The 16,028-nt window shown below is 37.8% G+C and overlaps 1 protein-coding gene across 2 annotated transcripts in view; it reads left to right on the top strand.

Annotated features, from left to right (window-relative positions):
• The window catches only part of LOC107582387 (ERC protein 2-like), a 67,176-nt gene extending 54,380 nt beyond the window's left edge, over positions 1–12,796 (top strand). For both annotated transcript variants that reach the window (XM_016268208.1, XM_016268207.1), the window contains 4 exons: positions 2,275–2,850; positions 10,740–10,803; positions 10,914–11,105; positions 11,331–12,796. In XM_016268208.1, coding sequence (XP_016123694.1) covers positions 2,275–2,850; positions 10,740–10,766 — 603 coding nt within the window. In that variant the 3' untranslated portion in view covers positions 10,767–10,803; positions 10,914–11,105; positions 11,331–12,796. The remainder of the gene's footprint in view (positions 1–2,274; positions 2,851–10,739; positions 10,804–10,913; positions 11,106–11,330) is intronic.
• Positions 12,797–16,028: the final 3,232 nt, after the last annotated feature.

The following is a 16,028-nucleotide window of genomic DNA, read 5'->3' as shown; positions in this document are numbered from 1 at the left end:
TTTATATATTTAAAAACAAACAGCAGAATTTTAAAATCAATCCTATAATGGACCGGTAACCAATGTAAAGATGACAAAATGGGAGTAATATGGTCCCGTTTCCGAGAACCTGTCAACAATCTAGCAGCAGCATTCTGGACAATCTGTAATCTTCACAACGTAGACTGACTAATCCCTACATACCGGGAATTACAGTTGCCCAGGTGAGAAGCATACATCACCCTTTCATAATCACAAAAGGATAAAAATGGCTTGACCTTTGCCAATGTTCTTCATTGAAAAAAAAAACCCTGATCAGACAAGACCAATAATCTGTTTGTCAAATTTCAAGTCGTTATCCAAAATTACACCTACATTTTACCATGGATTTACCATAAATAGATAAAGTGCCTAAATCAATATTAGTGGACCCAGATACATTGGAAGGTGCAAAAACAATAGTCTCAGTTTTACATTCATTTAGGTGCAGAAAATTCACAGCCAACCATGTTTTCAAGTCCTTTAAGCATGCAAGAAGACGCCCTAAGGAGTTGCCTTCCTTTTTTACTGGTACATTTATTTGTTTATCATCGTCATAACAATGAAACGATATTCCGTGTTTACTAAAAATAGACCCAATTGGAAGCATGTACAATAAAATTAAAATGAGTCCCAAAATGGATCCCTGAGGGATCCCACATATAAGAGAGGCCGACGATGATGTAAATTCACCCAGGGTAACTGAAAAGCTCCTATTGTTTAGATAGGACTTAAACCAGTTTAAAACAGTGCCACGAATCCCTATCAATCCCTATCAAGTTGTGCAATAAGAATTTCATGGACTGTGGTGTCAAAGGCTGCAGTAAGGTCTATTAACACCAAAACTGCAGCATCACCAGAGTCTACAATTAGCAAAACATTGTTGAGAACTTTCAAAAGTGCAGACTCTGCACTATGATGCTCCCTAAACCCAGACTGGAATACTTCAAATAAAGAAATCCTATTCGAAAAAGACTGCAGCTGAATAAGAACAGCTTTCTCCAGCACTTTCGAGAGAAAAGGTAATTTTGAAATAAGCCTGTAATTTGAATAACCTGTTGGATCCAACTTAGGCTGATGATACACATTGCCCCGTGTATCATCAGCCTTATTAGTGTTTTTAATTAAAGGTTGTACTACAGCATGCTTTAAAAAGTCAGGAAGAGTCCCAGATGCAAGGCAGCTATTTACTATCGATAAAACACTAGGCCCAACTACATTAAAAGTTTGTTTGATCAGTCTTGATGGGACAATATCAAGAGGGGAATCCGATGGCCTCAATTGATCAACTATTTTAGCCAAGGCAGAGAGTTGAAGAAGTTCGAACTGATCAAACACAACAGGGCAACAAGGAAGAGCAGGGGGATCGACCAGCTACAGGAGGTATTTGAGATGTAATGTTTTCGATCTTTAACAAAAAAACTCATAAAATTCTCACATGCCTCCACTAAAATCTCAGGCCCAATGCTGTTTGGTGGGTTAATAACAGAATTTATAGTATTAAACAATACTCTAGGCCTATGACAGTTATTTATTAATAATATCAGAAAAGTACTTTGACTTTAAAGCTCGCCTTATTTTCCACGTCTTCTTCAACGCTTTTCGGCAGAAGGGGGCAGGGAAGCCGGCAGCACATCAGACAGGACTGGAGGAAGGTGTAAGCACGGTCCTCCAAGTTCTTGCTCAAACTGTATATCCACAGTGTTTCTGATGTTAATGAGCATATAAGACTCTCATAAACCAAGACAGCGGTGGCGTTTTGGGCCAGAAGTGAGACAAACAAAACAAAAACAAACAGACCAGGTACCAGACGGCCAGCCAAACACACCGGCACCATCTTGTCATTTTTAAAATCTATATACTGTATATTGCAGAAAAACTAAATATCACAATTTCAGTAAAAATTAAATATTCAATATCAGCCAATAAACTGAACAAAATTTAACTGATATTCAGTATTGTGCATCTCTTTTTTTATATTCAGAGAGATGTTTTTCCCAAAATCTGGCCATATCAACTTGCAACTATCAGGGAATAAGTCAAAGAAAGTATTAGAAAATCTTCTGTAGCCACCTGATACCTTGTAAACTCAGCTTTGTTTTCTGGCGGTCTATGATTCATTGACTCCTGAACATTGAGTAAAAGCAAACTGATTACATTTGTAGAAGCCATTTAGAGATTTCTTTTTCCATTCTGTGAACATCTGAGAATCTATATCAAAAATATGCTGCTTGTGTCTTCTTTTTATCCATTTAGACACAGAGCAGGATGAAATTGATCGCCGACAACTACGAGGACGACCATTTTCACCCTCACGCTCCACCTCCCCACATGCAACCCCCACCCCATCATCCTCAACCCCAACCCCAGCCGCCGTACCCACAGCCCCAACACCCCCACCAGCTTCCTTACCCACACTCGCCCCATCCCCAACACCCACAGCCTCCCCCCCACCACCCTCAACACCCGCAGCACCCACAACAGCCGCCCCAGCCTCAATACCCCCACCCGCAACACCCCCAGCACCCTCAACAGCCAGGCCCACACCAGCACCCACCTAGACCCCAACCATCCCACCCTCAACACCCTCATCCCGGGATCCCTCCGCAGCAGCACCCCCATGGACCTTCGCCTCAGCAGGGCCCCCACCCTCAGCCCATGCCACACCCACAGCAGCACCCGCAGCAGCACCCGCAGCAGCACCCGCAGCAGCACCCCCATCACCCCCCGCACCCCGGCCTGCAGGGCCCACACCCTCGACATCCACCACCACACCATCGGGGTCCAGGCCGTGGACCACCTCATCCCGGACACCGATCTGCCCCAGACCAGGTTTGTATGTTAACTTGACTATACTACAAAGTTTGTGTCTGCACCTATTCTAATCTATCTAATAAGCTAAATTAGTGTATATTTGTTTTTCCTACTTCCTGCTGTTCATCATATGACTGTTTCCATAACCTTTGCAGTAGAGGCCTGCACTCCCGCGGGATTACCGCGAGACCCGCGGGACCCTACACAACAGAGTGCGGCACAAGACAAGACTTGATGGGCGAGTGCGGGTGCGGATATGGAAGAAAAATAATGCCATATGTCTTTGAAACAAAAAAAAACGTTGAATAGCACTAACTGAAAAAATAATGCATTGCATTAACAGTGCTTGCATTTTAATGCCTTGTATTTCCAGGGCTTGCATTTTTAGGTCCTGAAATTTAACATAGTTGTTTATTTAAGCTGTGATTATTTCAACTCAAAATATTTCACACACATTTTCATAATTAAAAATTCAGAAATTCATATTCACCTTCTAGAATTCACTTCCAAAATATTCAATCTGTTTAAAAATACGATGTATAATATTCGACAGGCAAAATTCGGTCCATTTTATTTCACTTTCCAAATTCGCTTCCACAAATTCAGTGGTTAAAATTTGACAGAAAATTCGCCTTTGCACATCCGGGAGCTGCAGGAATCCGCGAGTGACAATCACGCAGTGTGAATTATCAAAGACGCGATCTGAGGGAATCGCTGACACGTCGCCGCCGCCCGCAAAATATTTGGCATGCTAAATATCTGGAGCTGTCGGCGATTCACAATCACGCTGTGTGCAATGAGTTCTGACTGAAAACTACATCGGCGATGACCTACAGCCAATGAGAGACCAAGATACAGGGCAGAGGGAAGTTCGGGGAGGAATTATAGACCAGAATATCAGTATTTTAATAGATATATGAACAATTATATCATACAGAAACAAGCACAAACATTTGCTTGACCAGCCACAACATCAGCATAACAGTTACTGCGAAATTATTTACCTCCAACTCTCTTTACAGAACACCCAATCCCTGTTCCCTGCATCTCCCTCCTGCATAATCTGTTTTTCTTTTTCTCCTTGTAGCTGGAAATCAGCTCACAGACAATTTGCGGGCTATATACAGTATATATTTTTTTAATAATTACAGTCTTGCTCGAGAACTCCGGTCTGACGCACGCAGGTTCTCGCGTTATTTCTTTATCACTTCTCGCATGTGTTTTGTTGTGAAATGTAGTTTGCGGACCAGACAGAGCTGTTTGCGATTCTTCCTATTGTGAAGTCATGCAGTGTGAAACCTCCTGTCGCCGATCCATCGTGCAGTGTGAACACAGAAGCAACTGAATGCTACCCCAGATAGTCACCCAGTGTGAAAACAACGACGATCCGACGTTTGAAAATCGTGCAGTGTGAACTCGGCATAAGTAGAAGTTTTGATTTTCGGGGCCAGTATAAAACATGTGGAAAAGCTGACAATGACAGCTATTAAAAGACCAAACTCAGATCTTACTGATCTGTAAACAGATGAAACTATAAACTGAAACTATAAACAGGCAGAGGAGGATATGAACGCAAGTTACGGAACACGCAAAACTGCACGTTAAACATTTCCCATAAAGAAAACATTTAACCTGGTGTATTGCCTCAAGACAATGATAATAAATGATTAAATTCGGCACCTAATTAATAATATATATTACTGTATATTATGTACATTTAAGCAGATGAACCCAGAATATAAGCCCACAACCCACAAAGTTTCACCAAACCACCCATAGAAAGCCAAGTGTGGTAGTTTTAGGTTTGATATTCGCTGCATATTCGCCTAGGCCAGGGGTAGGCAAGTTCGGTCCTAGAGAGCCGCAGTCCTGCAGAGTTCAGCTCCAACCCTAATCAAACACACCTGAACAAGCTAATCAATGTCTTCGGGATTACTAAGTCTATAGGCAGGTGAGTTTTTTTTTTCAGGGTTGGAGCTGAACTCTCTAGGACCGAACTTGCCTCTAGGCTGATTTAGGGACCGTCTGCAAATTTACCTCACAGTACAAAATGAGTCCAATAATTTAGTCAAATTAATGTTTACAGTAAATGAATCATTTACTCAAACTGACTAAATATATATTGCCAATAACTCGCCTTAGACAATACTTTCCCTATGTACACTACACAAATATTGTTTTAAGAAAAATATTACAGTAATTCAACAAAATGGTTTTTTTCGTGTTCCAAATGTTGTAGTACATTTCTAGTGACTAGACTGACTTACTATAGGTGAAATTTTGCTAATACCTCCCTTATTGTACATAAAGTACATCAGTATTTTATACTACAACTTTTGGAACATGAAAAATCCCTTTTGGGGTCTTACAGATTATTATTATTTTTTTTTTTAAATAATTGTTAATGGTACATACAGTAAGGGAGATACTGGCAAAATTTCACATGAAGTAAGTCAGTCTTGTAACTAGCAACGTACTACAACCTGTGGAACATAAAAAAAAAAAAAACTTGGTGAATTACTGTAGTTTTTTAAAAATATATTTGTATACTGTACATACCATAAGGAAGATATTGGCAAAATCTAACCTGTAGTAAGTTAGTCTTGTATCTAGCAACGTACTACAACCGTTGAAACATGAAAAAAACCTTTTCCAGGGATCTTTTATATGTAAATAATTGTGTACTGTACATATATGAAGGGAGGTATTGGCAAAATCTCACCAGTAGTAAATCACTATGAGCAATACGAGCTTTACAATTTGACAGTGTGTTATTTAAAATGTTAAAAGTTATTTTAATTAAAATACATTGGACGTTTTAACCCAGTCGGTGGAATTGTCAGACGGTTCTTTGGGTGCGATAGCGCATCAATGCTTTCTCCGGTTTAAATTTGATTTGAATTCCTATTTTTATGTCAATATAATGTGGTTGCATATTGTTAAAACTAATCGTGGTGTTGATATCTTTGTATGTTTTATTGTACATAAAAAATGTATAGCCTGAATCAGGGCCGGAGTGGGACTCATTTTCAGCCCTGGAGTTTCATGCCTTAGACCGGCCCACTTTTTTTTTTTTTACTGGCCTTTTCAGTGCCTTTGCGCTTTCTATTATAATTTTTTTATCTATAATTTTTTGCTCGCATATCTCCAACAATGACTTTTTTTTTTGAGCAAGGTTCTGCTGTCAGTGGAGTCAAAAGGTAATTACGTCATCATTGCCAATTAACATAAGAAATGGAAAATAAGGGACAATTGTGATTCTTTATCTTATTCTTTAAGAAAATAGTGTTTATTCTTTAAGATAATAAGGGACAGAATCTATAATTTTTTGCTCGCATATCTCCAACAATGACTTTTTTTTTTGAGCAAGGTTCTGCTGTCAGTGGAGTCAAAAGGTAATTACGTCATCATTGCCAATTAACATAAGAAATGGAAAATAAGGGACAATTGTGATTCTTTATCTTATTCTTTAAGAAAATAGTGTTTATTCTTTAAGATAATAAGGGACAGAATAAGGGACGTTCCAAATATTTGTACTGTACCATAATGTAGGCCTCAGTCTGCCTGCGGTTAAAAAGTTCTTTACATTAAATTGTACCATTATAGAATTGTGACTTCACACGTGTAACTGAGGAGGTGTAAATACTGTGAAATTACAAACGGCATGAAATTTGAAAATCTAACAACTGAAGGTCTATGAAACGTCAGTCAATCAAGTATTTTTTTTTAAACAATGGCACTTAATGTTTTGATCTAAAATATTATTGCAACTATAGCCTTTGAATGAATGAAAATGCATATTTTTCAATTGAAGAAAACTTAAGAGAGTGTGGGCTGCTTCTGGTGCTTGGATTTTTACTTCAATAATGAGGTCCAAGTTTAAGAATAGCCTACGCAAGAAGTATTTATTTTATTTTATTATAATCTTTTTTTGTAATGCATTTTTTTTCCTCTTTATTTAACAGCATTAACTTACAATGAAAGACGTCTTCCCTCAGGTAGATTAAATGTTTTCTTGCCGTGCTGGATGTTGGGCTCATGATCAATAAGTTGTTTGCATTCACCCAAACTGATTTTGTAAAATAAAAAAGCGGACGGTAAAGGGTCCAGTTAGCGCGAGTCCCTGGCCTGAATGCACTGTAAGTCGCTTTGGATAGAAGCGCATGCTAAATGCATAAATTATTAATTATGAAATTATTATTATTATTGTATGACTGTTGACTCAATAGATCAGTGGTAAGGGAAAGAAATTATAAAGAAAGTGGGGTGTGTTGCGTTCTTCTGACCTCATTTGCTTGCCTGTATATAGTTCGCATAATCATCAATAAAGTGTATTCTGAGATCTGAGGTCTTATCACTCAATCCTGGGGTGTGATGTATACTGTATGAGGGGAACCCCAGTATTACAGCAGCGTCCCACAAGCCATGATACAAAGTTACAGAAACTAAGCAACTGAAAGCAATATATGTCTTCCTCAGATGTAATGTTAGTTCTGTACTTCAGCGTCGAGTAAAACAGCATTATAATCTCCTTTGTGGTAGAGAAAGCTGCTTACATGTAGGCTACGGGAAACAGCAAAGATGTTGAATTAAACATACACACAATCAGCTTTTCCACATGTTTTATACTGGCCCCGATAATCAAAATTTCTACTCAGCGCTTGCTCCATTTCTGCAGATCAGTTTTTGTGAATGAATGACTCAATCCACCGGTTGCTTTGGTCTTCATCAACAGCCGCTTGCGCCACCTGCTGGTGAGCGACTGACAGCAGCTGGAGATCATGCATCGGTGCTCTACTGCTATTCCTGCAGCTCCCGGATGTGCAAAGACAAATTTTCTGTCAAATTTTAACCACTGAATTTGTGGAAGCGAATTTGGAAAATGGACTGAAATTTGTCTGTCGAATATTATGCATCGTATTTTTAAACAGATTGAATATTTTGGAAGTGAATTCTGGAAGGTGAATATGAATTATTGAATTTTTAATTATGAAAATGTGTGTGAAATATTTTGAGTTGAAATATTCGCAGCTTAAATAAACAACTATGTTAAATTTCAGAATGTCTTTGTTGAATGTTCAGAATGCCATATGTCTTTGAAAAATTTGTTTCGAAGACATATGGCATTATTTTTCTTCCTTATGCGGGCGGGTAGACACCCGTGTGTATGCGGGATGCGGGAGAACAAAAGGATTCGCGGGATTCCCGCAAAATATAAATATCTAAAATCAAATAAATTATTATTCATTTATTGCACAAAAAGCAACAAGAACAACTAATATAAAATAAAAATGATTAACAAGCGCAAGCATAGGCAGAGTTTCTATTTATAACACGCTAATCACAGACATATCTGTTGATTTCTGGAACGCAATGGTCAATCAGAGTTGTTTAAGTTAGAATCTATTCACCGCTCAAAACGCCGGAGTTTTGTGCAGCGCTGAAATTTGCGTGCTCAAGAATCCTCTCATTCTAACACACGAAGTGTAGACATTATGAAAGAATCATTGTGCTTTTATTCATCGTGTTATAACAGCTTTGTGAGACTGCGATGAACTGAGATGTCAGCTTTTTAGTGATTATAAAGGGAGTGCTCTTTGCGCGCATTCTGCCATGCCAAACCATGCACACAGCAGCCTATGCTTGCTTTTCTGTTAAAAATAATAGTGGTTTGTGAATGCTGATGAGCGTTTTTGCTGGGATGTTGTGGCTAGGCGACACAGAACTTTCATGTAAATTTCATGGATGTACTGAAAAAAATCTATATAGACTACTTTTATGCAGGCTTTTGTGGGTGGGAGTGGGACAAAACATGAATGTTGCGGTCGGGAGTGGGACAAGATTGACAGAATTCTGTGGGAGCAGGACTGAAAAATCCGTCCCGCGCAGGTCTCTACTTTGCAGTATTTCTATCTAATCTGCATCACATGAAATTCAATACTTGTTTATTACTAATTTTGGGGTGCCGATTCCAAAAATGGTGCCTGATTTGCTTGAGCACGTCACACTTTTTCACAAAATTTGATGCATTTTGTAGTATTCTTGCTTTTGACAACCATTTGTAAGGCAAAGGAGTCTTGTATTATCACTTAATCAACAGAAAAACTGCCACAACGACATGAGTCTCATTTTTCCTCTGAGCCGGGTTACAACTATTTGTTCAATTCTCAACTGTTTTTCACACGTATGAATGATTCTGAAGACATTATTTTATGCCTAATCCTGATTTCCACTATTTCTACTCCTTTGCAGGTTGTAAGTTAAATGATACATTTTAAATACTTCTTTTTGTCATTGTAGAAAAAAAGAAACCAAACCTTTTGACGTTACCACTTTTATTTTAATAAGAGCATTAAAGCTTATATATATACTGTACATTTGAAAAAAACGTAGATTTTTTTTTTAAAGTGCCCCTATTATACAATTTTTACGGTTCCTAATATTGTTTTGGGAGTCTCCTACAATAGGATTACATGCATGCAAGATCAAAAAACGCTTTCGTTTTCTTAAAATATGCATTTAATATCACCTCATTTTCCAGCGATTCTCAAACGATTCGTTCGAATTGTTGTGATTGGTCTACGGCATACAGCGCGTGTCGGAAACAAATTTTGAACCCTCTATAGAAAATATTAACATCTGTGATTTATCATACTTACAGGTTGTGATTCAGTGGAGCAGCTGGTCCAAATAAACAGGATACTGATCCATCTTTCAACAGCAAGCATTTTGTGAATCCCGCGTTGAACTCCCCGAGATTAGAGAAGCAGTCGTCAGTAGAATGACGTGTAGGTGGGCGGGGTCAAGTTGTTCGCAGCCGGCCAACGTAGAACATAGGCATGCATTATGCAAATGTATTACCCCCTGACGTGTAGCCGTCACGGAAGTGGGATTCGAATTACTAACGACTCGTTTAAAACTTTACTGATCGTTTACATTCACATACAGCTACATTACACACTGCATGAAAGGCAATTTTGGAAATGGCATAATAGGGGCACTTTAATGATATTTTTGAATTCAGCATCATCAAGGTAATATTAGGCCTTTTTTTCTGTGTTATTTACAAGCTGTTAACCAAAAATACCAATGCATGTTTGGCTGTTTTGACCCTGTTGAAAAGACCAGATTAGTGAGTTGTATGTTTTGTTTTGGCTGCTGGTATGCTGGTTACCCCTATGGGATGCTGGTGTGCTGGATATTCCCTGGCTGCCAGGCTTAATCACAAAATTGTTAGTCAGCAAATCCACATTAGCCACATTTTACTACCAACTTGGTCAGCCTTTACCCACCAAAAAAAAAAAACTGCACTAACCAGCATAAAATAGTGAGTATGGCCAGCCACATCATGATATGAATCACATTTTGTATTAAAATATAGTGTCAAGAGTCAGCGATGTCACTGGCATTGTTTTTGCATGTGAAAATGCAAATAAAATTTGAGAAATTCAACAGTAGGCAAGATTAAATAAATATGTTTTTAAAAAATTTATCTGTAAAATTAATAAATAACATTACAAGGATCTAAAGTATTGGTGCAGTATATATTATAAGTGTTATTTTTGTATTATTTATATACAATTATATTATTTGTTAATTTTACTGTATGTATTTCATGTAGTTGCAACGCAACATTTCTAATTTTCATTTATTTTTGGTTACGTTTTTCTTCTATTATTTACATTTTATTTTATTTTAAATAGTTTTAGTTAATGGTAACAACACTTATTGAAATCAAATTATAATATATGGATGGTCTTTTCAGCAGGCAATGGACTACTATATAATTTACCTGTTGCTCACTGTAATACAATCACTAAATTTCCTAATTTAAATACCTTTAACTCATCTAATTCTCCTCATTTCATGCTGACCTCTGGATATCTGGATGTATTTTGGGCTGAAAGGATGATGAAGAAGGAATTTGGGCATAACTATTTCCAAACCAAAGCAATGATGTTGTTTAATGGGGTGAGATCTTGATGACTGATGTCAGTTTTCTGGTTTAAAATTAGATTTTGTAGAAAAACGTGATTTAACAAACAGTAAGTGGATGATTGTTTTTCTTATTATGTTCTCAGACAATTCAGTCACTAAAGGAGGAGCACAGCCATGCCATACAGATGAAATTCTACATTGTTCACTTGGCCAGTCTTTACCTACAGTCAGATTCATTATTTTGGATGGGGCCCCGCTTATTTCAATGCATTAAGGAAAGAGGCGGAGCATTAGTGTGAATGGGAGGGCCAAAGCTGGAGATGACACCTGAGCAGGTAAATACTATCAACAGAAGTACTACCACTTTATTTTTTAATTTACAAATTTCATATCAAACAGTACACTACTGTTTTGGTCAGTAAGATTGCTAATAATGTAATTGAAATAAATATAATTAATATAATATAGATACATTTATATATTCAGCAATTGCACTTGCGTGTAATATTAATGCTAAATGACACTCTCTTAAAGATAATTATTCCATTTTATTGTTGTAGTTTTTTCAGATGACAAAAAATATATATATATATATGGAGCGGAGGTCTGGACTGAACAGAAAAACAGTCACTTTCTGTTGCAGTTCTTTTTCTAAAGACATTTGCCTTGAAGACTCTCCAAGCTCAGTCAACACTAGATGAGACACTGCAGCTGCTCCTTGTTGCCTGGTTTCGACGTGTGACCAGTGCATGCATCCAGCTGGCCCCGCCCCTTCTCAACATTGCCCCGCCCACTCTCATCTAGCTCCACCTCTTCAATGAGGCAACAAGTCAGCCTGCACCCATTCAAGACTTGATTATGTCAGACTGGGTCATTTCTGTTTGTGTTTTTTTATGTAATCAATGTAAAATAATGCCATCTTAATAATTTAATTTTTAACCATTTCTTACGATCACATCTGCATATGCAGTTTAAATCTTAAAGGGCAACTGTTGCCTGCCTTCGATTCTTTAGGTTTTATTATATGTGCTATACATACATGTACTTCGGTTTGAGTATGAAATGCATGTCTGTGCCTCATTTAGTCTCCATCGTTGGTTTTTTAGTGTATATTGGACCTTATAGAGGTAGTATCTGTAACGTCTTTAGCGTTACCTCAGTTGATCCTCAGAGGTAGTCTACTCTATGCAGAGTTCATTGGTCTCACAGATTATAACACACATAACATACACCATGCTAACCAGAATTTGCCCTTTCTTTTTGCTCGTGCTCCTCTCCAAACCCCAAGCCTGGTCTGCATGTAAGCTCTCATGCACCTATGCACCTCCACCCCTTACAACAGGGAACATTTCTAATGGTGCTTCAACTGGTGCTCAGGCCCAAAAGAGATGGAGACAGCCATGGCTACGGTCATTTTGGACATCAGCTGATCTGTAACACTCCCTGCATCCATGGCGGCAAGTTTTTCGGAAGACAATTGAGATGTTCTCCCAAGCTACTGCTGCAGGTCGTAGCATTGATGAATTTGTCAAGACATCTGTTGATAAGGCCAGTCAAACCTGCGCGTCCCATAAAGGGAATATCCTTCTCCTTTAACGAACCGCCCCACCATGTACCGGCGGAGCTACCGCCAAATTCTCGTAACGTCTCAACATGGTGGCGAGTGCCTATTTATAAATAGATAGTAGATATATAGATAGAGAAATACTAGCTAAATAAAACGTGTCTACTGTGGTCAGACTATTGTGAAATCAAAGGAAACATTTTTTTCGGTGTGTTTGAGTCGTGTGTTATCATTGTCTGTTTGGCCCTCACAGTGCTCTCATTACAAGATCTTGGCACTGGGGTCTATGCAAAAAAAGAACGAAAAATGTCTTTTGCAGGATCTTCAGCTAGAAAAAGTGTTGTATAGAATATTTTGCACTTCACAAAAAGATCAAACAGCAATGAGATCTGAAGTAAACTTTTGCAGCGCAGCGGACTGAAACTTACTTGAGGGTTAAAGGGATAGTTCACCTTCAGTTGCTGGTCCCCATTGACTTCCATAGTATGGGGGGGAAAAAACACTATCCAAGTCAATGGGGACCAGCAACTGAAAGTGAACTATCCCTTTAAGCTGTGTTCATACTGAAAGCGAATTGTAGTTCATTTTCAATGGGTTTTGGTGACTTGAAGCGGATTTCAGCGCTGTCATTGTGACCGCGTCTAAAGGGATAGTCCACCCAAAAATGAAAATTCTGTCATCATTTACTCACCCTCGTTTCGTTCCAAACATGTAGAACTGACTTTCCTCTGTGGATCAGTTTCGGTTCCCAGTGACTTCCATTGTATGGTCAAAAATATAATGGAAGTCAAAGGGAACCAAAACTGTTTGCTTGTTTGTGTTTAGCAGAAGAAAGAAACTCATACAGGTTTGGAATGACAAGAGGAGTAAATTACAATTTTCATTTTGGGGTGGACTATCTCTTTAAGAAACATCAACATACTGTAGTTTCAAGTGGAAGATTACATTGAGATGACTGGGATATGTTAACAGTTGTGTTTTGCATTGTCTTGTGTCATTTCACTGCTTTGTCTGTAGTTGTGAAGTTCACATTAGGACTTTAGTGAAGCACAAAATATAGCCAAGATCTGACTGTTAAAACAACCTGTCCGTGCTTCCATGTTGCATTTCGCGTTCTCGATATTCAGGCGCCTTCACATTAGGTCCAGAAACCTCACTTATCTCTGTTCTGGAACACCATCCACAAGCTGCGTTCACATAGTGTCAGAATGACCACAGTTAAAAGATTCTCTTCTAAGAAGTTTGCATCTTTGAGCTCAGAAATGATTCATTTTTTATGCCAATGCTTAAATCCTGAGGAACAAAGAAAATGCATTGTGCAACTAAGGCTGTAATGAAATCACATGAAACTAATTTAAAGCAACTGCATGTAGTTTTGTGTATTTCTGTGACTTTGGAGTCAAGTTAACAGTTAAGTGAGTGGAATTCAGTTGATAGCTGTACACATGCATTTGTTGCTGCCAAAAAGCAATCTGCCTTTTTCGAAAAATTTCTACACCCTCTCACCAAACTTACTCCCAGAACAGATGTAGAAAGTAACAGAAGCCGTTCGCCTTTAGAAGACAGTGTACTATAAGAGTGATTTTAAAGCTCATATTTCAAGGTAAAAAACGTACATAGAGTTGCTTTAACGTTAAGATTTTGGTCGTTATGAATATGTTGCAATGAGTAGGTTAGAAGTCAGAAACGTCACGGTAATTCGGTCATGACGTGAACACATCATTGTCGCTGTGCTCCTGTTTCTTTCTTGAACATTTTACTGTTGTGGTTGATGAACACAGATCCAGAATATGTCCACCGTGTGAATACTGCTCCGTCTTGGATGTTTCTGAGACCAGTTTCAAACACCAGAAAAGTGTTTGATCTTATATTCTAATATTTATGTCTGTCTGTCTGTTGTGCAAGTCTATAATTGTATTATTAGGCAAAGCAAGAGGACAAAAAAGACGTCAGACTTTACCTTCTCGGAGACATATTGCAGTCCTCCACCTTCAGGACCTTTTATTATTAAATACTTGAAGTAGGAGGGTAATCTCCTGCCTTGGGATGAGATATATTATATGGAACAAAGAAAAAAAGAGAAATGTTGACTTATGTGGTGATGCATGATTATGTACATTATGTGCCAACTCTGGACTGTGGTGAAGACTTATATTAGACTAAAGGTCTAATAGATCTAGAGAAATTATGAATAATGTAAGAAAGAAAGAAGTTTCAGTCCTGTTGGGTCTTTAAAACTATATGACGTATGTCTAAGGGCCTGGTTTGATCAAAGGTCCGAAATAAAGAGAAGAAAAATTAAGATTTGTCTTTATATTTATATTTGTCGTGTGCCAGTTGCATTGTTTCTTTTATTTCATGATGTCAAAAAATGCAAATATCTGGATGATACAAACCACTGTGACAAATGCCAGAAAAGAAATACTATAGTTCAAAAAAAAAAAAAAAAAACTTTGGTTTTTACTTTTTTAAGATATTTATTTATGTTATGTTTTTTATGGTTCATGCTTTTTTGAATATGTCAGTTTGGGACTGTAAAATTTGTACATGAAATTAGTTTAATTTTGTTTTTCTGTACAGCAGTGCAAACAAGTCCAATGTGAGTGTCAGCATGCTGAATGATCGTGTGAACGTGGGGTTCATTTTCCCATGGTGCATCAGTCGTCACGGATGAGATGCATTAGCATCATGATGGTGTAATGTGTTTGAGAATGGTGTGTCCTCACCCACATCTTCCCGCCTACTGCCAGTGGATTGCCCGTGCAACAAAATAAAAGCGTTTGCATGTTTCCGGGGTGCATATCTGAGATGCTAAAGAGTGTGGGATATGCTTGCATGATTGTGTCTGTGTATGCAAATAGGATTGTTACAGGGTGTGAATGTTGTGTGCGTGTTGGAGAAAGTTAGTGGAGCGAGAGCCTGGGAGGCGTGACTGGGGTGTTCGGTGTGAAATCTGTGTCATGTTCAATGTTTTTAAACCCTGTTGGACTTTACTCTCGAGTCCTCAACCTCCCTGATATTTACTATTGTACGTGTTGTAATCCCCCCCAACTATTCTTGAGTGTCAGTCGGCTTGTTTATATCCATTAAATAAGAGTGACTTTCTTTCTGAGATATGCTCTGTTTCATTTAAAAACAAATAAAAGTTTATTAGTTGAAGTCCAACGAGTGTTTTACAGTGTCCTCATAAAAATGCATTTTATATTGCTATTACATTACATACACAACTGTTCAAAAGTTTGGGTCGGCAAGTTCTTTTTTTCTTTTTTTTAAATAAATACATTTAGCCAGGTTATATTAAATTGATCAAAAGGGACAGTAAAGATTACCAAAAAAAATAAATAAATAAATAAACGCTGTTGTTGTTTTTCTCTTGTTCTATGCATTAAAGAATCTTGGAAAAATTGTATCACCCTTTCCACAAAAATATTAATTTAAATTGTTTTAATTATTTGAATTTAATTATTAGTTATAACAACACAGAATGATTTCTGAACGATCATGTGACACTGAAGACTGGAGTAACGATGCTGAAAATTCAGCTTTGCATCACAGGAATAAATCACATTTTACAATATATTCGTTTTTTAATTGTAATATTCCACAATATTACTGTTTTTACTGCATTTTTAATAAAATAAATGCAGCCTTGATGAGCAGAAGAGACATTAAAAAACGTATCGACCCCAAACTT

This window comes from Sinocyclocheilus grahami, unplaced genomic scaffold (genome assembly GCF_001515645.1).
Source record: "Sinocyclocheilus grahami isolate Dianchi unplaced genomic scaffold, SAMN03320097.WGS_v1.1 scaffold44.1, whole genome shotgun sequence".
NCBI lineage: Eukaryota > Metazoa > Chordata > Actinopteri > Cypriniformes > Cyprinidae > Sinocyclocheilus > Sinocyclocheilus grahami.
This window is presented reverse-complemented; position numbering and strand designations above follow the sequence as displayed.